The 25,609-nt window shown below is 37.6% G+C and overlaps 1 protein-coding gene across 6 annotated transcripts in view; it reads left to right on the forward strand.

Annotated features, from left to right (window-relative positions):
- CEP112 (centrosomal protein 112) overlaps positions 1-25,609 on the forward strand; it is a 270,371-nt gene that overhangs the window by 230,075 nt on the left and 14,687 nt on the right. For all 6 annotated transcript variants that reach the window (XM_039502349.1, XM_039502348.1, XM_039502352.1 and 3 more), the window contains one exon: positions 21,877-21,966. In XM_039502349.1, the coding sequence (XP_039358283.1) occupies positions 21,877-21,966 (90 nt within the window). The remainder of the gene's footprint in view (positions 1-21,876; positions 21,967-25,609) is intronic.

Raw genomic sequence — 25,609 nt, forward strand, 5'->3', positions numbered from 1 at the left:
CCCACGAAAGCTCATGCTCCAATACATCTGTTAGTCTGTAAGGTGCCACAGGACTCTCTGTTGCTTTTTGTGATTTGCAGGGTAGTCAAGTTCATTAAGCTAACATGTTCAGAATTCAGTGTCTAACATTAAGCACCTAAATAAAACTGGCCTGATAAGATATTGAATATCTGAGAAATGGGGGCTATGTATTTAGGTGACCAATTATTGATGTATGGTGCCTAATTTTGGCCTAAACTTTGACATAAATAGCTTCATCAAACATTTATTGATGCTTTATTGTGCAAAGAACTAAAATTCAATCTGCACATAAAGCATTATGCCCTTAAAGTCAGTTAGTTTGGGCTCTGGCAGATTAAGGAAGACATTGTATTCTAGAGTTACAAACACCTATAGCGAAAACCTTGCAACCAGAGCTATGTAAATATCTGATTGTTCGATTCACTGGCCATTACAAAAAATCGGGTGGTGGGGGGAATTGTGGTGGGTTGACCCAAAATGAAAATTTTTCAAAAATTTTGGTAGACCTAACGGTTGAAAAATTTCATACAGGATTGAACAAAACATTTTGTTGAACCCAAAACAAAACATTGGAGAGCACAAACTGGGAAAAGTAGAATTGAATACATTCTGTTTTCCTTATAAGGAGGAACTCCTATTTTATGTAGGTTTTTGTCACTGACTCAAGGTTTCTGTTGAGAACGCTATCCACCTGCATTAATATTCATAAGGTTGGGCACAATCTCATTAGCATGTTGTGATCTTGTGGCAAAATATTTCAGGGCAACACTCAGTTTCTATTTCACCCCATTTAACACCATTCTGTTAATAAATGGGACTCCAGGGTTTTCTAAGAAATAATGTCTTATGATGTTATCTTTTAGTTTAAATAATTATAAAAGACCATTTCCCTTCAGTGTCCCTTAACTACTTTAAGAAAAAAAAATGCAGCAGCATATTTTAGTTATAAATATAGAGCGAAAACAGAAAGGGTTGTACTTAGAACACAGTAGCTTTTTTTTAAAAATAGTCTGTACCTCTGTGCACATTATATATTGTTTGAATCACCACCATTTATTTCCTGGGTGTTGTCACATCTGGGAACAGGAAGAGAGTTGTCTCTGATGCATGTGTTAGTCTGAGGGCATGTCTATACAGGAAAATTTCCAGGCATACCAGAATAATTACTTTGCTACAGTTATACTGATATAGGTCCCTGAGCGGACACTGTTCACTTTTATTCGAGGGATTTATATTGGTAAAATTATAGTGGAATAATTACTCCAATGTAGCTATGCTGGGAGATTTCCCCATGTAGACAAGCCCTGAGTCTGTGGGCTTAGCACTTGGATTCCCGGTCTGCCTTGTAGCCCAAGACTCCTGCACATCTTGTAACATTCTGCAACAGGGCTGCATGGCTGGCTGTATGCTCTTCTTTTTTTATTTGGATAATCCTCCCCCTCCTTTGCCCTTTCATGTTTGGTTCCTTCTTAAAATAAAACAAATTATTTTAAGCCTTAGGGTATTTAAAGCATTCAGAATATTTCTGTTAGGGCGCCTGACACCTTATTTCGAGAACATAGTTGGCAAAAATGTACCTGTAGTATTTACAAACCTGTCACAAATGCTGAATGTTGGAACAGCCATGCTTTCTAAAACCTCATGAATATGCTAATTTTGCCTGTAGTTCTGTTTTCTTATAAGCCAAGCTATGTTTGTTAGCACATAGCACTTGTAATTGTAAATAATGTTTCACATTTTTGTAAGAAACATGTCTAAGCTACTCAGTGCGCTATGGAAAACATTGACTTAGTCATTGGAGGCTGCCTAAACCATTCTGTCCATCTGTCCTCAATATACATCTTAGAATGTCACTGTAGCACTCTGTAATGTTAGAGGTTCAGGGCAAGCCAGTGTGTGTTTGTGTATTTCTTTATATTACAAGTAGTGTCTAAAGGTTGAAACCAAAACTTGCATCCCATTGTGCTAGGCACTGCACGAGCACAGAGAGATGGTTTTTGCCCCAAAGAGCTTACAATCTAAATTGACAAGATAAAGGGTGGGAGAAAGAAAGTGTTAATGACCTTATTTTACAGCTGGGGAACTGGTACAGTGAAATTTAGTGATTTCCCAAAGATACACAGTGAGTTTGGGGCAGTATTGGGGATGAACCCAGATCTCTTGCGTCCCAGTTCAGTGCCTTAACCCCAAGAGCATTCTTCGCCTCTCTGAGGCAAGTTTCAGGAACCAAGTAACGCTAAATCTACATGTAGTGTCCTATCGTTGGAATGAGTTTGGAAACAGTCATGAACCTTTTAACAGAAAAAATATGTAAAATCAACAACATATACACATTCCAAAATTCTAGTTGATCTAGTCAAACTTAATGGAGAATTGTGAAAACTTCAGTGGTTGAAAATAAAAAATATTCAAGGTCATTTACTGCACAATTAATTTGTCTCAGAAATGATGCTGCTAGGTTGCATTGTGTTGTACATTTTGAGAGGGGTACTTTGGAAGCCATGACTATTTCTGCTATTGTATAATCTGCAAAGTGTTTATCAAGTATTGATCCATTAGCTAGCCACATTTGTCACCTGTAGTGCTGATTATTATCTACTGTTGGAAGTTTTCCCTGAAAATTAGATGTTGGAAGCACAATTAAGAAACAAGACATTCTCAAAGTATTTTGCTTAATTTTGTAAGAAAGCCCATGGAAGCGAATGGTGCGTCTGAATAATGATCTCCTGCTGCTACATAAATGCTGAGGTGAAACAGAAGCATTTATCAAAAGAAAAAATTGAGGCAGGGCAGGCTGAGCTGTTTTTTTGTTTTAAAACTGAAAGACATTTATCCTCTGGCTTTGTTCGGTTTCAGTTATTCTATTTCCAGGATACCAAATGATCAATAATGAAGAGGACAAACACATCAAGTTTTGGGGGGATGTTAATACAGTAAATTTACACTTGTGCAGTGTGCCACTTTGGAGAGACTTATTTAGTAGAACCCTTTCCTTGCTTCATATTCAAATTACTCCCTTCACAAAAATGACTGTTTTGGTTTTTAAAAGTTGGTTGGTTGTCTGAAAGTTTTATTTTTAAAAGAACACTTCTATTGGAACTGCAGTAAGTTGTCCACCATTTTTTCTGCCATGGGACTGTAGGTAGCCATGAAAGGTGCTCATTTAATGGCCCAGGAAACAGATAAAGCACAGTTACTGACAATGAGAGAGACAAGGTGGATGAAGTAATATCTTTTATTGCACCAGCTTCTGTTGCTGAGAGAGACAAGCTTTCAGGCTTCACAGAGCCCTTCTTCAGGTTAATGTCAGAGCTGTAAGGAGAAACTTGCAATGTGATTCAAACCTATTTTGGTGAGTCTACCATTGGCAGTGAGAAGATAGTTGAATCTTCATGCAGTTCAGTTCTTTGCCCTTTCGTTACATATGCCAACAAGTTTGCCAGCTGTGTCAGAAAAGAAATGTAATTGGCAATACTGGAACATTTTACATGTTCACCATTCTCTTTGATGCTCTCTGTGTCTTTGGAGATGAGAATGTAATGGTCATTGGCTCAGAATGTTGTGACGATGTTGTAACTGGCAAGCTATGAAAAAATTATTAAATACAAGCAATGTTTAGTGAAAAAATGAAAACACTGATCACAGCTTTTTGTACCCTATGACTTTACTACTTTTATGTCAAATGAGTATTGAGTTGCCTTATTATCTGATGTGCGTTGATGCAGTAGGATTGTAATGTTGTTGAGTGTCTGTGTTTTGACTATCCTAGATAACATACCTGTTCTGTCCTTCATCCAGTGAGAAACCTCTTTACTCATAATTATTTTTGTGTAAAGTTTACTGTGATTTTTGTAAGTTAGCTAATGTTGTTGTTTCTGTTATCTGTACCCATAAGAAAAGATCAACAATTCATCTGCTGCAGTTGACACTGATTTCCTTTCTGTAAGCCATCTGGTTAGAACATGTTTTATTGTTTTTAGTGGTTCTACATCCACAAACATGCCAAATTCTATCAATCAGTAGAGGTCTCTTTCTGAGATGAATATGCAATAAAATTCTCTAGAGGAATCTCAAGTCCATTTAAATTACTTTTGTAGCTAAACATTGCCCTAATGAGCAATTTGACATAGAGACCTATATAGTTGTATAGGATATTTATTAATCATAACACACCATTTTCTGGATCTATATTTCTTAATTTGTAACATCAGTCTTTTAATAATAATACCATTGCAATGGTTTAACTAGGAATGTAGTATTTGAATAGACTGCAAGCTCAAAAAAATCAAATCTTTAACCTCAGCCTTATAAGATGGTCATGAAAATTTACAAGCACAGTCACATTATCTGCTGCCCACTCTTCATCACTATCCTTCAAAACATCATGAGAAAATGACCCAAGGATATTTGCCCAGCAAAGAAAGTTATTCATCCCCAGGGAATGGGTGAGTAAAATTTACAAGGTTTTTATGGTATATCCCAGGATTTTCTGTTTTCCCCATTATAATGGGCCACAGTTTGAAGTCCTTCCTCAGTCAATATTTTCATTTACATAAGTAATAGTTTTGCCTGAGTGGAAGTGGTGTGTGGACTTCAAGCGTATTGATTTTAGGAGAAAGAACTATGTTTCAGCTGTTCTGCTGCCTTGAGTCTATTGTCTTGGGTGTCTTAAAAGTCTGTCTTGGCACATAAAAAGTTGTTACAAATAGAATCATAGAATCTCAGGGTTGGAAGGGACCTCAGGAGGTCATCTAGTCCAACCCCCTGCTCAAAGCAGGAAGGAGAAAAATTGTTCTCTTTAACCTCTGAGGATAGGAGCAATGAGCTTAATTTTGCAGCAAGGACAGTTTAGGTTGAACATTAGGAAAAACTTCCTAACTGAGAGTGGTTAAACACTAGAATAAATTGCCTGGGGAGATTGGTGGAATCTCCATCGTTGGAGGTTTTTAAGAGCGGTTAGACAAACACTTGTCAGGGATGGTCTAGATAATACATAGTACTGCCTTGAGTGCAGGGCATTGGACTAGAAGTCTTCTCAAGGTCCCTTCCAGTCCTACGATTCTATGATTCTATTCAGTGGAGTCGCATCATAGGCGCATTTAACTTAACGCGATTTTAACTATACGTGCTCGGCAAAACAAAACAAAAAAGAGAAAAATAACAATTTAAATACTGTGCCTGTAGTGCGGGCAATTCTACCCGCCGTTCCACTCAATGAGCGTTTGACTATACGCAATTTTCGCCTTACGCGCTGACTTCAGAACCTAACCCCCGTGTAAGATGCGACTCCCCTGTAATTCTATGATTCTATGATTTGTGCCAGAGTGAAAACAGAGGTACTTTAAAGGTTGACATAAAAGTTCACTTTAAAGTACAATTATCTAATTTAATTGAAATTTTAAAAAATTTCCTGTTCCCTTTCATAGTAATACACATTCCAGTTACAGAAAATGTTCCATTGCATGCAGCACAGTATCTTCTCTTCAGAATTACATGGTTTCAAATATACAGCCAATCAGGCAATCTGAATTTCTGAGCATCTGTAAGCACTTTATAATGTCTTTAACATGCTTTGTGAGACAAAGAACTGAGTCATCTTTTTTTCCTGCAGCTAGCTTTGCGCTCTGGCATTTCTCTTGACTTTTAATGTCTCAACACATTGAAGAACTTATCATGGACAACAGCGAAATCATACTTACAAGTTTTACCAAAGGCTAGAACTGGTACTTGCCTACTGTCTGAACTGCACTCCACTATTCTCCAGCATCTCTTAAGTTGTATTTTCACTTTCTCTTGCATTATTGTTGTCTTCTTCAATGTCTTGCTTTTACTAATGCATGACATTAAGTTCTCTTCATTCATTGCCAGTTCTGGGAAGGGAAGACCCAAAATTCTATCTACCAGTGCAAAGATTATGAAAGATAAGAAAAAGATCTATAAATACATAATTCTGCCTAGCTAGTGTTGCAGTTTTAGTTAATGGCTTAGCATACACTAATTGCACAATGGAAGAATGGGAAAAGAAAGGTAAAAGAACCCAGAAGGTCAGTGCTTTTAGTAACTAAAACCATAAAATTTCAATATTGTGGGCCAAACTTATCTTTAGTGTAACCATTGGAGTGCCTTTGGCCCTAAGCTATTAGCAGTGTGTGAATAAAAAGTCATCGTATGGCTTCTAACTAAAACAATACGCTTGAGATAAATGTATGCACTTTAACCAATGAACCGGTAAAGAAGGGTAGAAAAAAGGTGTTTTAAAAATTGCGATATAAGGAAATAAGTTTCTTAAAAGCTGCCACTCGGGAAAATAATAGAATGGACCATTGTCTGTTCCCTGCATTTCAGAGAAGATCTGCTCTCCCACAGAGCATTGGGGGACACATGGTGGGGAGAATGCTAGGTTTGGAAAGAAAGAATTGGGGGGAAACCCAGAAACCATGTTTCAGGCAGCCTTTGTGTCAGGGATAGGTACTGAGAGGAAGAACTCTTGCTCAGAAATCTGTGACTTTGCTTAAAAAAAAAAAAGATAAAGTATCTAATGTTCTCAAAACACAAGGTACCTGTAAAACAGTCTGTGCATAGCACTCTGTTGACTTTCCAAGGGTTGTTCTTTATTCCATTTCCAATGACTTTCTGGAATCCTGCCTTCTTCCTTCTCTCTTCTGGAACTGCCTCGACTTGGAGGCTCTTCCAGCAGTGTAGGTGGAAACACAATATGCATGAACCTTATACTCACCAGCAAAAGGTCGCTGAAGCAAATAAACTTCTTCAAAGCAAGCTTTCCATAAGGTCACAAACATTTATTACGCCATAGGTACATTTTAAAGCTTGGCACAATAACACAGGTTACAGGTTTTGGCAAATTAACATAGGGGCCAGGTTTAGTTATCAACATATATTTCGATACTTTTTTTTTATACAAACTGTCCCCGCCTAAGGGTGAGATGAACCAATACCATATTACACTGGAGAATTCCAAAAGAGAAACAGACATGCAACACATATGCATGATTTACAATGTTATTTTGTGTAACAAATTATTTGCAAAATTTTTCATAATAATATAAGCTGTGATTCTTTGTTGACTAATCATGATGGTATCTGATGAATGGATATCAGCAGGGGAGGGTCACCTAGGACTTCAACTTCATATATGAAAAGTGTCTTGCTGAAGCTTTTATTGACTTTAGGAATATTCAGATTCCCTTTTAGCATTTTTTGCTGGCACGATAGTTCTGCTTAAGATTCTGAACCTCAAATAGATCTAGTATGAAGGGGCAGGAAACACCAAAGCTAGTATTACAGCAGGCTTTTCTGTGCACGCAAAGTTCTCGTGAATGTAGTCATAGCTTACTAAAAAACAAAAAGCATGACAAAAGAGAACAAACCATTCTTCCTGAAATGATAAATACATAAGAGACTAGAATGATCCTTATTAACATGAATATTTATTGTTTATTATGCTAATTTCCTTTTTTTTTTTTTAAGTATATGTAGGGGAACTGTTGCATTTCTGATACCACTGAGTGAGTGACGCTATCACTGTCTTGTCATTCCTGGAAGGCGCTGCCTTTATTTTTATAAATATAGCTCTGTTTTCCATACAAAATGGAAATACATACAGTTCCCTTAGCATTAGAGGATTAGTTACAAGGAAATACTAAAAGAGAGCAGCCTTAGCTGCCATATATCTGCCACTTTCTCACGTGAGTGGAGTTTAGAATAAAGGCACTTTCCAAATTATAGTACAGTACTTGCAAGGAAAAAAGTATGCAAGGACTTTTATCTTTGTATCCCGTAGATCAGATGGTAAACTCCCCCGACAGACTAGCGGGGGACCCAGCTTCTGCTTTTCTTAGTAAGACTTGAGTGGCATGAAGCAGCAGCTAAGTCAGACATCAAAAGATACAAATGTATGGAGTCTAAAGGTTTGATTTTACAAATATCTTTCTAATTAGCACCACTTTAAAAAATTGCAAGTTCTGGCATTGATTTTCTCATGGTTTCATGCTCAGTAAAAGTGGCATTTTCATCTTGAAAATATGTATAAAGCAGAAACTTACAAATACTCTCCCCCGCAGCTGACATTTCCTATCAGTGTTATAAATGCACTCTATTTTCCCTCTATCAGCAAGCATTCTACAGTTTCCATAATCAGCTAGGAACTGTTTTACTGAGCCAAACTTCTCCTGGAAGAACCGGCTCATTTTAGGTGAACATTATTATTAGCCCCACAGATAATTTATATCTAAACCAATTACTGTGGTTTGAGAATGAAACTGAATGAAGCAGTTCAGCTGCCTAGAAAATGTCCAGGGACTAAGGTAATAACATTGCATTATCAGTCAGTCCCAATCTGCCTTCATCATCAAGGGAAGAAGTTTGATTGGTCCATTAGTGGATATTTATTCTACATAAATTAGCCAAAATATCACTAGAGGCCAAAACAGAAGTAGACCCCTATGAGATACTTTAAATAATACAGATATTTTGACAAGAAAAAGGGGCCTGGTTCCCTTTTGATGCCCAGGAGATGATCTGTAATGTGTTCATACAGTACTGGTATACACCATATGCAAAATAATAAAGGTAGTAGTTAATTTATAATATTTAATAAATAATATTGTTTGGGCCCTGTCCTGAGCAGTGCTGAGCCATCGGTAACTTCCACTGTGTTTGGAATGGGGACCTCAGTGGCCTGTCAGAGGCCAAGTTCATCCTTTCCTGTGGAAACACCCACTGAAAGAGATCTACGAGGAGAACTTAGCACGGAAACCCACCTGGAGTTTGTCACAAATTATTCCATGGAAATGGTGATGGGGAAACAGAGGATTTTCCCTCCTACCAAATGGCTAGTCATTCTGCCCCAGGACCCAGCAGGTCTCCTGAGCTCTGCTGTCAGGGTCTCTCCTGGCCACAGTTGTCACTGGGAGCCTCCATTAAAGGGGGTGTGGGTCGATCTTCAGCTGTGTGGATTGGGGCCATGGGAGAAGTATTACAGTCTGGAGCACTATTATTTTGTCAACATATTTGCCAACGGGCCCACTCCACTTCCAGCCCCAGCCTCACCCTGTCTCCACCCCCTCTCCACATGCAGTTTTCATCCCTGCAGAGTCCCATGAAGGGACATGTCCCTGCTGAGGGGAGGAGGATACCCCAGAATTGACTGCCCCCATTGATTCTGTGCCAAGAGACACCAGGCACTATCTGGCCTAGTGTTTACGTCCAAGATAATATGTTGAAGAGCAGATAGAAATACAAATGAGAGAAAATTAAATATGAAAAGTAAGTTCATTGGATGCTTCTTAACAGGTAAGGGAGAAGCTGAATGAACTTGTAAAGTAAAAATTCAGATCACCAAATGTGAGACACCTGTTGGAACCTTTGCACACTGTGGAACAGTCCAACCTTTATGAGATGGTTTGCAGGAAAAGCTGGGAAATGTAATGGTTTTCTTTAGCCTTAAAAAAAAAAAAAAGACAGTTTTATATTTAGATTCCTTATATTTTTGTTTCTAAAGTTAATATAATTCATATCCTTTACAGTTTAGCAGTTGCAATTCACCAGAGTAAAAGCAGCAATTAAAAGAGGCTATGTAATAATCTGAATCATATCAGCGGGTTCTAATTGTCTGCATACCTGGTAACACCCTTGACCACTGCTATTTGCCAAGCAGCCATAATCAGCTCACCCTTGATATTATGTGTTTCCTCAGTTCTACCAGAATACCCATATAGCCTTTACCCACAGCAGTGTAATGCTTGCAAACCAGAAAAAGACACCGGAAAACAGAAGGAGATGGGTGCGCAGAGATTATAGTGCGGTCTGAGTTGTCAGTCTTAATGTTCTTCACTTTAAGTGTTTTCTTCCATTTATTTTATATACTGTTTTGCCATTCCTGTTGCCCTCTACCCAAACCACCTCTCCTTCCTGGATGCTATAAAATTCACATTTGCAAGTGGAGTTTGGCCCTGTTGTGAGTTCAGCTTTGCCAGCACACGTCTCTAATAATCTGAAACTTTATTGGCTTCTGTAGTTGCAGTTTTGCCTTCTGTTTCTTTAAAAGGTTGCCTATAAAATGTAACTGTACAAATGAAAAACTGGTGGGGCTTTAGCACTTGACCTGGTCTGTTGTTCTTAATGCTTTTGCATTTAAAAAATATCAACTCTATCTCCAAGATATTCGGTACTATACATCTAGAAAAAGTAAGAGAAAATTAAGAGGGCCTGTTTTGCTTAAGATATGCTAAGTAGGTTTGGCAGTAATTCACTTAGCATTGATCCAACATTGTTCAAAAATTCTAACCTCTGCAACATTTTCTACCTGCCTGAAAACATTCCAGTCAAACATTTGTGCAGACATTGGCTTGGAATTTTTTTTTCTCATTTTCAGAATCTTAGATGGTAACTTGAATGTGTTTCTTTTTTAGGAGATAATCAACACATCAGAGGCTAAATACATTTAGAGGTCTGGGGTGCTTACAGCAGATAAATGTCAAGGCCTTTATTAGCTCAGGATACAGTTTATTGTACCCAAATACGCTTTTCCTCTTCTCAATTCTTTTTTCATCTGAGCTGCTATAAATCCATCCTCTTTCATAGATTACTGTCCACAGGTCTCCTTCATCCCACAACAAACACATCTATCCTACTCTTAACTCTCGTTCCCAGTATCTATACCCTAATCTTCTTTGTCCTTTGATGAAGGTTGACACCTTCTCCATTCACTGTGCCATCTGTCTGTCTGTGTGTCTATCTGTCTATCTATCTGTCTTAAAAGTAATTCCTTTAAAAATTAAACTGCATTTACTGTCTGTCATTAGATGATGTGACATGGAGGGATTCAGAAGATGAGGCAGATATATTTGTGATGAGCATGTAGATAGGCTACCTACCCTCAGAATTCACTGCCATAGCAGAGCAGTTTGTAGTAGCTGGAGTAGAGTCTTTTCTAGGACCACTGTACAAGTATTGATAAATCAGTCTCTAATAGAAAAATAATGACATTGTCTTAGCTGGTTGGCAGTGCATATAAGTGGAAAAGACAGTGGCAATAAAAGCAGTTAAACTTGATCTCAGATACCTGGAAGAAGGTGCATATCAGAAAGAAATGGTCACAATAGACACAAATTAAAAAGGTGGTTTTGGCCGCCAGCTGGGGACACAGAAACACGTGCAGACAGCAGATCTCTTGGACTAAAGGAGTCTGAATCACATCAATAATGTGAAAAGACACCATTTCCACCATGCCTTCAAAGTGCTCCCTTCATCCTGCCAGTATCATTTCCATCTGCTCTAAGTTGGATGACAGCAAGTCCTTATCTCAGCCAGGCAGTGGCACAGCAAATAGATCACCCCACATCTTAGTTCAGTGATAAAGTAGTCTGAGCCATGTCTCTGCATATGGATGACATTGCTGCCCATCTCACCTCCCCTTACATATATAGTGAATGACACTTGAGTGAAAAGGTCCTTGCACAACCTCACATAAGAAAGCCTTTAGGCAATTGCTCAATTGCCTCATTGCCACCTTGTGGAAACTCTTTAAAAGGAAAGAACAAATCACTGAAGAGATGTCCTGTCAAGTCCAGTCAAGGTCTACAAGGAAGTCAGCAAAGCTGTGTGGTCAATGGTATCAGAAGCTGCTGACGGATCTAAACAAATAAGCAAAGACACAGAGTTTTGTCCATCACTAGGAGAAGATCAACTAATGAAACTAGTGCAGCTTTTGTGCAGCTCAGAGCCAGATCAACAAAGACTTTTAAAACATTATTAGGACTCCAGTGACACCAAATTTGCTTTGCTACAACCTTCTTAATAACCTCAGCCAAAAAGGATAGCTTAGGGTCAAGAAATGGAATGTACTTTTGGCATTGCTGTTGCAAATTTCAAAAAAAGAATTATGCAAGAAATTTGGATTTTGTGCACAATTATATTTAGGATGTAAGCCAGGTAAAGATGGACTTTTAAAATTAACAGTTTCATGGGGGTTTGTTCTTTGTTTATTTTATTCTATTTTGCACCAGATATTCTATATTGCTAAAATACTGGGAAAGAAATGTAAAAAATCTATTGTAGATTTTTTTCCCTTCATTTAATTTTTTTTATATAAATCCAAAAGAAGGATTTTGAAATGCAGATGTACTTGCACGTATAATTTATGCTGACAATCATCTCTGCCATAACTTTGTGTTACTAACTAGATCAGACACATTTGGGGACAAGCTTACTTCCAATCAATATGTTAGTATGTCTTTAAAAAAAAAATTGACGGCCAATGCTCTCTAAAGTATTGAAAAACTGTTTTCTTTTTCCTCAGGCTAATAAGATTAGAGTATGGTAATCTATTTGACCAGCTGCAGAGAGCCGCCTTTTTACCTTTTTCATTTTTTCTTTTTCTTTTTAAGTAAATGAGTTTCACCTCAACCTGATTTAAAAAAAATTAAACTTCAGAATGCTCTATTTCCACCCATTTATTTAAATAGGAGCAATTGCATTACCAAGTGTGGTTGCAAATGTAATAGGGCTGGGTCTCATTAAAGACTTTGAAGAAAAGAATTTGAGTTAAACTACTGTATATCCTACACTGCCAAGAACCATTGCAGGTTTGGCTTAAAGATGTAATTTTGAAAAGGTATTACTTTGCTGCCTTTCACATCCCAGAGCATATATTGAATGAGCAGGCTCAGTTGATTCAAGCTAGCTCTTGTTCAGTTCAAAAAGCAGCCGTTTGCTTTGCAATTTAATGTAGTTGATTAAGGTTACTTTGAAAGGTGTAAAGACATTATTAAGCACCTTCCTTCATCTTTTTGTGTTTGCAGTAGAACTTAGTGTTGTTTTATCCAACAAATACTGCTCCTACTGCTACGGGGAGAATGCAAGCATTCCTGAAAGGAGTAATTGGTAGTTCAGTAATCTGCCCCGCATAGTACCACCTTTTAATTTTATACGTACAAAGAAGTAAATGAGCCTATTGATTAGAAATTCCTGAACATTTAATATTGACTAGAAAAGGAGCAAAACATCAGAAGATGCTTCCTGAAAATGTCTGAAACATCAGGGCTTCATGAATCTACAGCAGAGGATACTTTTTTAAAAGAAGGCTGTAAAGAACTTTGCGGGCAGTGCAACATGCTGATTGCCATCTGTAAACTGCTAAGTACCAAAATCTTCCATTATAATCTATGGAAGTTGAGGGTCTTCAATATATTGCAAGATCAGGTTTCACTGTCTAAAGACTGAATTGTTTAGCAAGTGGTATATAAATCGGCTTTATCATAAGGCAGGAGCACCTCAGAACCATTGCTGGCAGTATTGATAGGAGCCTGATATTTGCTCTTTTGGAATTATATTAGGAGAAATCCAACATGTGCTGAAACAGCTCATGATAGTGTTACTTATTAACGAACATTCTCAATAGTAATCTTCCACTGATATATATTCAATGATGCTACATTCTAGATATACTTCTGGCATAGGTTGACATATACCAAAAGCTTAAAATTAACTTTGGGGCTTCACAAAAAACCTTCTATGAAAACGACAGACTCCTTGCAGCTTCCTTTACTTATATGATTTAATGAAAAAAAAAATTATCTAGCGGATCAGTCAGACATAACCTTTATGCACGTTCAGCATAAAAATAGTTTATTAGGCATTTAGCTTGATTGGGACATTTTTATTTTGCTTAATAGTCCTGAAATCAAACTGAAAGCCTGACTTTAAAAATACCTTTGCATGTGTGCTCTAAGGTTAATAACGAACTCTGCAATTCAAGCTTTAATAACTAGAGGGAAGCTAAGAAACTTCAAAAGGTTGTGTGATAAATCTTTCTGACAATGCGTCAGCTGAACATTAGACAGAATCTTGGTAAATCCTCTCATTCTAAGTGGTTTAAATTGGAAGTTTTGAACTTTTTCTTCATACGTGTATGCTAAGGATGTCATGGTATCTTTGGGTTTAAAAGATCCATTTTATCTAGAATATATGAAATACCGTGTGTTTTCCCCCTACATCCCTCAAAGTGAAAGCAGAAAAGAAATTAAGTAGTTGACTTTCCTTTGTGACCTCTGACCTCCAAACTCTCCCAGAGTACTCTTGACCATGATCCTAATGCAGCTTGGGAAAGACTTGCTTTAAAGCCTACACGCAAGATAGTCCTGTAGAAATACTGCAGTAACTGGAGTCTGATCGCTGACAAGCATTCTGAATATCTTAATCATGACAACTCGAATGTGTTCTGGTACTAGACAAAACAGTGTTTTCATATGATAATACCACTGTTTGTTGTTTTTGTAGGTCAGTGAGAAGGACATGTGAAAGCCAGTTTATTATTGCTCTTTGAATCTCCCTGTCATTCCCCACCACCACCACTGCCACCTCAAAAAATCTTGTGTTTTATGTTACTGTTTTGAGTTCATACCTTTCCAGGACTTATCTTACCTTATTTCACCCTGTACGTTCCAAATGGATTCCCTTGAGCGTGGAAAGCTCTAAGACCCCAGTTTAGCAAGGTGCTTAAAGCAGATGCCTAACTTTAAGTGTATCAGTGGTCCTGTTGACTTCACTGGAACTGCCTGCATGCTTACAATTAGGTTCATGCTTAAGTACCTTGCTGAAACAGGGACTAAAAAGTTGGGCCAGCAAAACCAAAACGTTTCCAGAAAATGCTGAAAATACACAAACCAGGATCCAACGGAAAGAACACGGTGGTACATGAGTTTGCAGTATTAGAACCAACAGTGTTGAAAATCTTGATCGAGAGTATTCAGAGTACTCTGGAAGACACCACTTTGGATTCCCAGATGAAATTTGATGGATGGACTGAGCTGCACAAGAGCCAAAGTATATAGTGTATTGTTGATACATCCCTTCTCCTCCTTTCTATGACTTGTATACAAGTCTTGAAACTTAAAAACAGGGTGGTCTTAGATCCTATGATATTCAAGAAAACTTAGAGTAAACAATCTCTCTCTTTCATGGGTGGTTTGGTGACCTAGTAGTAAACTGTTCACTCCAATGCTCTTTTTATTCCCCCCCCCCCGCCCGCACACTAGTGGTATGATCAAGTGGAGGGGGAGGAATCTTGCGTTACGCAACAGCAGTTCCTACTGGTAAATGTAAGAAGCAGTATTGACAAGCTCAGAAAAGAGCTTTGGCCTAGTTTTAAAAAGCATTCAAGAGTCACAGCTAAGGCCAGATTTCCAAGAGCTCTCAGCTCCCATGTAGGCACATCAGCAAAGTGGCCAGATTTTCAAATTTGCTCAGAATCTAGCCATTGGTCTCAGTGGGAGCTGCTGAATCCAGAATCTTTTGAAAATCTGTCTAATTGTTGACCAACGAAACTTGTTTTTCATGGTGGTAGCAGAGAATGAGGAAAATACGTTGGAGTTCTTTTAGATATATATAACACCGTGGGGCGCATATTTTTGAAAAAGATAGATTAACTGGTTAACACTTGTGTTTTCATTCCAGGGTGTGATTGCTGTCTGAACATTGAGAAGCAGTATTAGTTATTAGCTTGCACAAGAGATTAGATATCAGGATTCCTGGAGTCTATTCACAGCTCTGCCACTGTCTTGCAGGACCCAGGGAAGTCAGTTACTCCCTATGCCTCAGTTCCCCATCTGTAAAGGGTATATAATCCTTATCTATCTTACATTGGTGATGAGGCTTAATTGCTCATAAAAGGCTGAGAGAACCATGGAAGGAAGGTGTTATATAAATGTAAAATACTGTTTCAGGTGTTTTAATTTTAATAAATCATCAGAGCTATCCGTATAGACATAAAAATAATTCCAATTATATTTATAGACTGTGGCTCAGATTCTTAAAGGTATTTAGGTGTTGCTGCAACACGTAAGTGATGTAGGGGTCTAAATCTCATTTTCAAAAGGGATTTAGATTTCTAACTCAATTAGGCAGTGCAACGCTGAGCGCCACAAAGCCTAAATACTTTTAAAAATCTGGGCCTGTAAGAATAACTTGAGTGATTAAACCCACCAACTATTTTCGGAGCAGAATAATAATATGAATTTTTTTCTTTGTCAGTTGCAGTAATATTGACCACTGGATATAGGCTGAGGGGAAAGCGTTGTTTGTGAAAACAAAGCTATTGTTTTGACATAGACCACAGAAATGTTCCCTTTCATATTGAATCAGTAGCCTAATGAGTAGTGTAGCAATAGTTCAACATCAAAGCAGAATTTCTTGGATATATGGTGTGTTGCAACAACAGCTAGAAAGTTCCCACCAGAAAGGAATTTTGCCATATGTGAACAGCATACATATGTATTAGGTTAAAACCATAAGATTTCCTTTCCTTTACACCAAAAACAAGAGAGAAATTGAGCACAGAGGTTTTGAAATGATTATGCACTGGAATGCAGAACAATAGGGGGGAAAAAAACCAAGGTCCAAATTCTTTGGTGGTGTAAATGGGCAAAACTCTATTGAAATCAATGGAGCTGCATCAATTTTGAACCAGCAGAAAATTTGACCCAAATCTCAATCCTTGTCCTTTTAATAAAAATACTGTACTTTTGTGACTCAAGGAGCACAGCAGTGGTCTCTGTAATGACATTTTCCCAAGTTTGTTTTTTAATACTAATAAGCCCAGCCACCTTTAGTGCCACAGTTCTCAAACTTTGGGTCAGGACCCCAAAGTGGATCATGACCCCATTTTAATGGGGTCGCCAGGACTGGCGTTAGATGTGCCTGGGCCCGGGGCTGAAACCAAAGCCTGAGCCTCATCGCTCAGGGCCAAAGCTGAAGCCCGAATCAGGCTCAGGCTTCACTCTCCCCTCCCGGGGTCACGTAGTCATTTTTGTTGTCAGAAAGGGGTCGTGGTGCAATGAAGACTGAGAACCCGCTTTAATGTAATATCAGCCAGAGGACCACATAACTTTATTTAATCAGAGCACAATTACTTCAAAGGAGAGATGGGGCACACGTTTAGTTGGAGAGTACCCGAGGTTACTTTTGATGATAAACTTGACCTATTTTTCAACTAGGAGCTGCAGTTGCCTCTATAAATAGAGCAACCACCCAACTTAGAAGATGAATTCTTGCCTGTGTGATCTTTAGACTGTTCTTGACCTACCACTCCATATACAGATGTCAGGGCTCAAGGTTGGGTCATTGCTGTTTTGTCACGGTTTTAGATAGTTTACAAGTGCACTTGTAGTTCTGGAACAAAATGCTGTGTCGTTTTTGTTCATGTTTGTATAGATTTTCCTCAACCTTCCCGAGTTAGGCTTTTCTTCACATGTTAGTGGAGAGAAAAGCCATAAATGATTTTAATCTGAATTAAAGAGAGATGCAGAAGGACACCTGTACTCCAGAATTATTGTTGGCACAGATTTTGAGGGTGTAAAGTAGAAGCACTCTTCTGTGGGCATTGATAGATAATTAAGAAGCACTCTTCTATGGGCATTGATAGATAATTAAGACAACAGTAGGTAATTACAGTAGCTTTTATTACTGCATCTTTCATTAACTAATTATATTAATTGAGTAATGTATGTGAAGCCCTTTGAAGATGAAAAGAACTATTACCCCTATTATTAGTATTACTCTACATTGATCATAAGAACTGAGGTCTGTTCTCTTCTTGATGTGTATGCATAGCTGCTATTACAACCAATAAGAGTTATGCATGTGTATCAAAAAGAGAATATGCCCCTACCAGGCTTAATCTGATCTTGATGAACAATGACTTTCGAGTTTAACACCCTGCTCTTCAAGAGTAGAATACCGTCAGGTCTTGCATGGAGAACATTTTAAAAGACTTCCCCTTCCCTACAAGCCTCTCTTCTTATTTATTCAGCTAATTATATTGAAGAGGAGGAACAGCATACCATGTTCACTGTGGCCAATTCTGTACCACTGAAATCATTGGGAGTTTTGCCATTGACTTTAGTTGGAGCAAGAACAAGGCCTTTGTGCTCAGTAACTTACATAAAGGAGGAAATAATTTTCGTTGAAGGTTTCTGAAGAAAATACAATAGTTAAATACTTCGCATTAAGCAAAAATAGGTCAAAACAGTTTTGGTTTCTGCCTGTTCAATTCTTCCAAGACTGTATTTTTATGCACGGTTTTTTCTCTTTAACTCTTTCCTCTACAGTAGTTAAAGTACAAGCAGAACATTTTTTCATGTATTAAAAATGAAAAAAAATCCTTCTTGTATCACCATTGTATGCTTGTTCATTTGATCCTTCCAGGTCTTTTTTGGGTTTTTTTTCTTCCAACTAGATCTTGTAACTAATGCCTCACTGTGTGTTTCTGTCTGAAAAGTGCCTTTGTAGAACTGGCATCATGCCGTTCCATATTTATGTCTGTGACTCCAAGTCAAAACTATATGGTTTACAAGTTTAAAAAAAAATCTGTTCACACATTCCATCTATCCGCTAATATCCCCATCATATCTGAGTGTCTCACAGATATTAGCGAAAGCAGTGTTAATATCCCCATTTCACAGCTGGAGGAGAACTGAGCTACAGTGACTTGCCTGAGTGACTTGCCTGAACTAATAAAGGAAGCCTGTCGCAGGGCCAGGAATTAAACCCAGATCTTCTGAGTCCTAGATCAGCACCATAACCACAAAACAGTCCCTCCTCTCTTCCATCAGGCACATGACTATCAATTTAATGTGTTCTTTGCATCTTATGAACAGCTAATTAAAACTCAAAAACATTTGCAATGTAAAATGTTTGTTTTTTCCCATTTTTATCAATAAATCTAACGAATGTGCCGTTTTCCGCAGCTGTAGTTCACCCACATTGTTGCAGTAGAGCTTTATTATCTCATTTACATTTTTAAGTGCTTTTCAAAGTGTAGGATATCTGGGCTGGAAAGCAAAACATTTCATTTCTTTGTTCTCAGGCCAACACAAAGCACTTCCAAGGTCAGGTATGGTGTAGACTTTCAACAGCAAACATGTTTACATGGCATTTGAAAGCCAGTGTAACTGAAAAAATACTGTCTTTACAGCAGTGATGTAAGCTAACTCAGAAAAGCTGAGAAGGGGATGAATTTTGTACCTTGAACAGTTTAACTGATTAACAAACTGTTAACGCATGTCAACAGAGTCCACATGGACAGTTAGTACGTGGCAGGCTAGTGTGGGGTAGAGTCACACCCGAGTTTGCAGCAAACTTTGTATGTCCAGACACATCTTAATTGTTTACGTTTTTGTTTTCCATTTGGAAAAAATGGAAACTGCCTTTGTGATTCAAAACTTAAGGCTGGATTTTTTTATTTTTACACTATCCTGTGTTATCTATCCCATCAGTCATTAAACGTAGGCATCGGTATTCCATGGGTAGAATGGTAATGGTCTATAAACTCACACAATATATTCTATTTTGGATAATTGTATAATGGTAATTAGATCTGTAATAGAATAGAATTTACAACATTTTAAGAAGCAAATGTATGATAGTTAAACCCACATATCCTCAGATTGTCATGTACTTTTCACTGTATGCCCTCTGCACAATATATTTGTGTGCTTTAAAAAAATAACAACAAAGACAAAAGGGGGAAATTGATGGATGAGATGGTGCTTTACAAGTTCTCTTCAGTGGTGCCAAGTTGTTGCTGTGTTTATTATCAGTACGGTCTTGGTGGATGTATTTACTTGCTTCGGACTTTCCTAGTGGAATCCAATGAAAGTTGTTGTTTTTTCTCAAAGACGAAAATAAAATAAAACCGTATACACACATGTGCTCTTTTACACCACAGAAACCAAGCAAATGAATGAAACTTTCCAGTTAGAGGCAGGTTGGCAGCTTTGAGTGAAGGAAATAAATGTGGTTAGTGGGTGGTATCAGCATAACTGAGGATCCCTTCCAGTGTACAAACAATTCCCTAATTCTCTTTTTCACCATGACATACTAGATGGATGATATTAGTTGCTCAATTGAAAATGGTAGTAGAAGGTGGATCCTGTAGGATCTCAGACAGCTAATACAAATATGGCTATTGGACATTCCTGATTTTAGTAAAAAGGGAAACCAATTTCTCTATATGCTCAATCCCATTGAAATCAATAACAAAACTCATTTAGTTCATTGGGTCCATGGCCTGTCTCAGTTGATTTTCTAGTACATGAAAAGACCCCATTCTTTTTACAAATTCATGTAATAGTATGACATAATTATTTGGGTTTTTGAATCATAAGTTATAGTTCTATTTTTAAAATGCCATATCAGAAATACAAAAACAAAACACACATTACATGAATAATTTTTTTCAGGCTATTAATACAAATGTATTGAACTCCAAGACGTGTTGAGCACAGAAGATTGGCTGCAAAGACTGGTTTTCAACATTATCTAGCAAAAATGATAGTGTAAAAGCCACTGGGCAGGCTTAAAGTCCATTAAACTTTTTGGCATCAGAATATGTAATGGTTTTATAGCTTTAATACTTTAAAGTTAACGCCTGGCATCACTTCAAAACAATGTGCAAGATCTATCATAAGTAGTCCTCTTATCTTATCTGCATAGCAATTTTATCCTGTAAATGATTTGAGACTACAGTATTTCAGTGCTGTGGAAAAGAGAGTTTTTTTCTGTTAAATCTTTGGTACTGCAAGTACCTTTAATTATTCCAATTTATTTATGGGTATTCCACATTGAGTAGCATGTGATACCATACCACATGCTCTGCAAAATGCATTAAGGGAACACAAGTTTGATGATCTGTCTTTTACAGCAGAGTTTAGAGTAGCATGTCCATGCTGTTTAGATTTTTAAAAGTCATTATAATTATATTTATTAAGTATCATCAGATCTAAATTTCCATTTTCAGAGACAGTCCTGACCCTGCTCTGTACTTTCTAGCTGATACACTAGCTGTGTTCCCATTTCCTAGTCTTCTACAGATAACCCTAAATACTTCTCTTGCTACCATCACCACCTCTGTGATGGTGTCTCTCTAGCATAAGCATTGTGCACCTTGCTTCAAGTCAACTCTTGAGGTACCAATGCCCAGGTTCAAACAGGGGCCTATAATTAAGCTTTAGTAAGTGAATATTCAGTGTGCATTAAAACATTTGATGATAACGTTAACAAATCTTGTTGTTAATTGTTTAGTTGTTGGAATTATCATATTTCAATTATAACCTCCTTGGGACATGAACTGTCTTGTGTGTGTTCTTACATCATCTAGCACTTTGGAGCCTTGGCCTGAGAGTTGGGTCCTGAGGTCCAGCAATACAAATAAATAATAACAAACCAAATAATTGTGTCTCATCTGATTTTATTAAAAATTGTGATTTAAGAGCAAGACAAAGATCAGTTAAATTAGCATTGTTATTAGCAATCATTATTTATTGGATTTGTATATATATGTGCTAGGTGCTTTACTAGCAGGTAAAGCCTTACCTCAAGGAGCTTACAGTTTAGATAACATTGAGTCCATTTCCACTGCAGATCAGGACATGGTTCCTGAGAGAGCAGATTTTTTTTCCCCCTTAAGTCAAAGTACTGGTGCACCATGAAATGATTCCAAACAAAACACAGGTTGTACAAATAAAAAGAGTAAGGGGAACTTTATGAACATTAGCAATACTTGTAAATAGATGAGAGAGCTCAGTTCTGCTACCCTTACACCTACATTGGTAGTCCTGTTGTAATCAGCGGAACTACCTGTGTAGTAAGGTGCTAAGTGAGAGTCGGGGTGTCAGAATAAGTTTGTCAGTGGCTCTCTTGATATTGTTGAAAACGAAGATTAAAGAGTATACAATACCCATGACTTTTGCTACCAACTGAACGCAATTATATGGGTTTTTTTTCCCTTCCATCTTCTAATTTTTAACCTGTGTTTTGCATGGATTGATATTGTTTCAGGCTTTACAAGATGAAATGGAAAATTATTGCAATCAGGTACGGTCTACAGAAAAGAAGCTGCAGCACAAGGAGTTGGAGACACAGGAACAGGTAAACAGTACTGTCCGACTAGATTTCTTTCCTTGGGCAAACAGACTCTACATTTGACAATAATATCTTGCTTCAAGAGAAAAGCAAATCTTCTCCTACCATACTTTCAGCTAGCTTTCTTTTTTGTTTTTGTTAATAAAAGAGAATTAAACTGTCTGAACCCCAGGGGCAAATACTTATCCAATGCTCTTTGTTTCAAGATGGTATTTCAACTATTTTAGCTGTTAAATTATGCTTTTTAGGCAACAATATTGTTTTGAATGGAGGTTTCTGGTATTACTATAACCTGTTATTTCATGACTTCTGTTAAGAGAGCTATAATTTGACAACACTTGGGATAAAAATAATGTTTATTGTAGATCTTATGCATTCATTGTGTTAGAGTATTGTACATAAATGATTCCATATGATTAGCACTGCTAAGATTATTCCGGACATGGTCAGTGAAATCAGAAATTCCTAATGTTCATTTTTCCTCAATCTGCTCCATCGCAAAGCTCACTATTTATAATGTACAGATTGGGAAAATTAATCTAATATTGTTATCAGAATTGTTACATGAAATTATCACTGAAATGCAAAGTGATGTGCCTGCATTAGAACCATGTTGTAAATTGAAATATGCAGGAAAGTACAGAAGTAGTAGAGCTTGCACAAATCCACATATCCCTGTCTTTGATCATGCGCTCACACAAAGAATACTGACCTGATGTAAGGAGAGATGAGTTTGTAGAATCTCCCCTTGTCTCTATTACTTTTTCTGTACTGACTTGTAAACACTTGTGCAGTGTTTCAGATCCTGATTTGGTGCCAAAGTGCTCATGGCTCCATTCTGTCTGTTCCCGTATCTGTACTTCCTCGTATAGTAACATTTCGGGATAATCATCATCAGAGTATTTCCAAAAATTCATAACAATTAGCAAGTATTATTGTCCTATTTACAAATGGGGGCTGGCCCATTGAGACACAGACATATGGTGACTTGATCACGGTGGTATAGTGAGAGTGGCAGAGACTGGAACAGAACCCAGCTTTCTTGAGTCCTAGGTCCCTCTCCAACTATTAAATAGTGTTTTCAAGCATCTCCTCTAGATGTGTCAAACTGTTAGCCTAGTTTTCTACCCTAAGCTGTTTTTTCCTTCCAGTATGTGTTTAAACTCATTTTTAACATATTAATATCTTAATAGTTGCAGTTTCTGTTGGTGCCTTTGTTAGTTCATTCCACACACATCCTCTTGAATAAAAAGTTTCTTAGGAACTTCCTTAATACCCATTCCTTTCTTAGTTTCAGTATACCTTTCTAGCAGTTTTTATGGCATTCACCTTCAGTGTTTATCTTCTACTTTACACCTCAGTAATGTCCACTAAATTTCCATTCCTTTTCTAATTCTCTTATATCTTTCCTGTAAAAGAGTTCCCCAAAATTGTACTTGTTTTTCTAAGCATTGGGTAATGTTCAGAAATGTCTGAAGTGACATAGGATTTAAAGTCCCATTTTCAGACCTGAGGTAGAAGCCAAATTCCCATTGATTTTTGCACCGTCAAGTCCAAAGCTGCTTCTGCAATTTGTTAATATGTTAGCATTGGAAGATGCTGATTCTTAGCCCCAGTGAGTTAATCAACAATTGAGGCTTTGTTGAATGAGTTCAGTCTTGCAAGGTTGCTCATCTTACAAGGTTTTTTGAGTCATTCCTTTTAATTTTTTAATTTAGTCTCTCTCTCCAGAAACTCAATGGTAAAATGGATCTCTGATATATTTGTCATTGTTGTTCCTTGGCCAGACTACCCATAGACATGTTCAGAGAAGGGGCAATAATGGTAGACAGCCTTGGATCAGGCGGTTGAGATATTCAAGGCACTTACTTGGAACTTTCTTCCTACACTTACCAAATATTGTTGCCTCGATACCGCATTGCATAAAGGATTGAAATTTGCTTGGCACCATTACAAAGGACAGTTTTCTGGGCTTTTACGTCTCCTTTAAAAAAATAATAGGAGGAAGGGGGTGGGGGTTAAACTGCTTCTGCTTTTCATTAAAAGGAAAAATTCTGTGTTTTGATTCTATAACAACAACAAATAAGTGAATGAGACATGAAAAAAATATTTTGTTGTGCTTTTAATTAAAAACAAAAAGCTGGTTCTTGTTATGGCTTGTTGGGTGGCATTTTAGTGCTCCATGTTTGTCTTATTTCTGTAGGGACATCCTTATAGCTCTACAGTCTCCAGAAGTGATTGACGAATTTACTAAGCTTACCCTTTGTTCCTTACAAAGAATTAACCTGTTCCTTATTAAATTGGTCAAGACAGATACAATATTTACACACACATTCCACACAAAAAAGCTATAAAAAGATGATTACGGTTGCAGAGGCAACTAGGACTGAATGCAACTAGAACTGAATGCAATATCCCAGTTGAGGGTAAGCTATTGATTTGTATAAAGTACTATAATATTTTCCATCTTGTTTTCTGGCCTAGTCTTTGTGCACCATAACATTTTGTTTGCGTATTTGACCACCACGGCATACTGAACAGAAGTTGTCATGCACTGTCTTTGTCTTTTTCCTAAATGGTTACATTTAATTTAGAACTCAACAATGTGGCTGAATGTTTCGGTTTATTCTTTCTGGTGTATATTACCTTGCATTTCTCAATATTGAGTCTCACCTGCTGACGTGTTGGTCATTCCTCTACTTTTATTAAATCCCTTGAAAGCTTTTCAGTCTTCTTTAAATCTTGACTAACCTAAATTTTGCAGCAGAGAGTCCTGTGGCACCTTTAAGACTAACAGATGTATTGGAGCATAAGCTTTCGTGGGTGAATACCCACTTCGTCAGACGCATTTTGCATCATCTGTAAATTTGTTCTTCACCCCATTTTCCATCAAGTAACACTAATTCTTGTGTGGAACCTTGGTGCACCTCATGCCTAACCTTTTGTTATGTTGAAATATTGAACATTTATTCCAAATATAAGCTTCCCAACCACTTGAGACATTTTAAAATTTTATTCCTGGCAGGCAACTAATGACTCAGAATATTGGAGAGACGAGGTTTCCTTATAGGAGTGCCTGGACCATTAAAACAACCCCAGAGAAGTTCCTGGGAAATCCAGGAGGCATCACAATGTAGGAAATAACTAGAGCCATTTCCGAAAACAGGGCTCTAAGGTTTCTTGCTTCCCAGTAATATGTAGACTTCTGATTTTAGATTAGTTTCCGATATTGTCTGCTCTTTGTTGCAGCATTTAATTGTCTTTGATAAATGCGTAGTTTCAACATTGTCCTACACGTTCAAGCTCTCCAATGGGAAGATCTGCATCCTTCACTTTACTGGAGGGCTATTCTGTTTCTTGAATCGTACGGCTTCATATCAAGCTGCCACCTTTATAGAAGTTATAAAATCTGAGTCGTCATTGCAGCCATCCCTATATTGTTTATATGACTTCAGTTCAGCAAGGGATGTAAGCACATGCTCAAATCCCATTGACTTCAATGGGAATTAAGCATATGCTTCAAGTTAAGCACATGCTTAAATGCTTTGCTAAATATGGGTGGACTTAAGCATGTGCTTAAGTGTTTTGCTGAATTGGGGCCTATGTAAACATCTGTGGTAGATATCCCAGTCACATTCTGGCTTGAATA

The sequence above is a fragment of the Mauremys reevesii genome, linkage group 15 (genome assembly GCF_016161935.1).
Source record: "Mauremys reevesii isolate NIE-2019 linkage group 15, ASM1616193v1, whole genome shotgun sequence".
Classification (NCBI taxonomy): domain Eukaryota; kingdom Metazoa; phylum Chordata; order Testudines; family Geoemydidae; genus Mauremys; species Mauremys reevesii.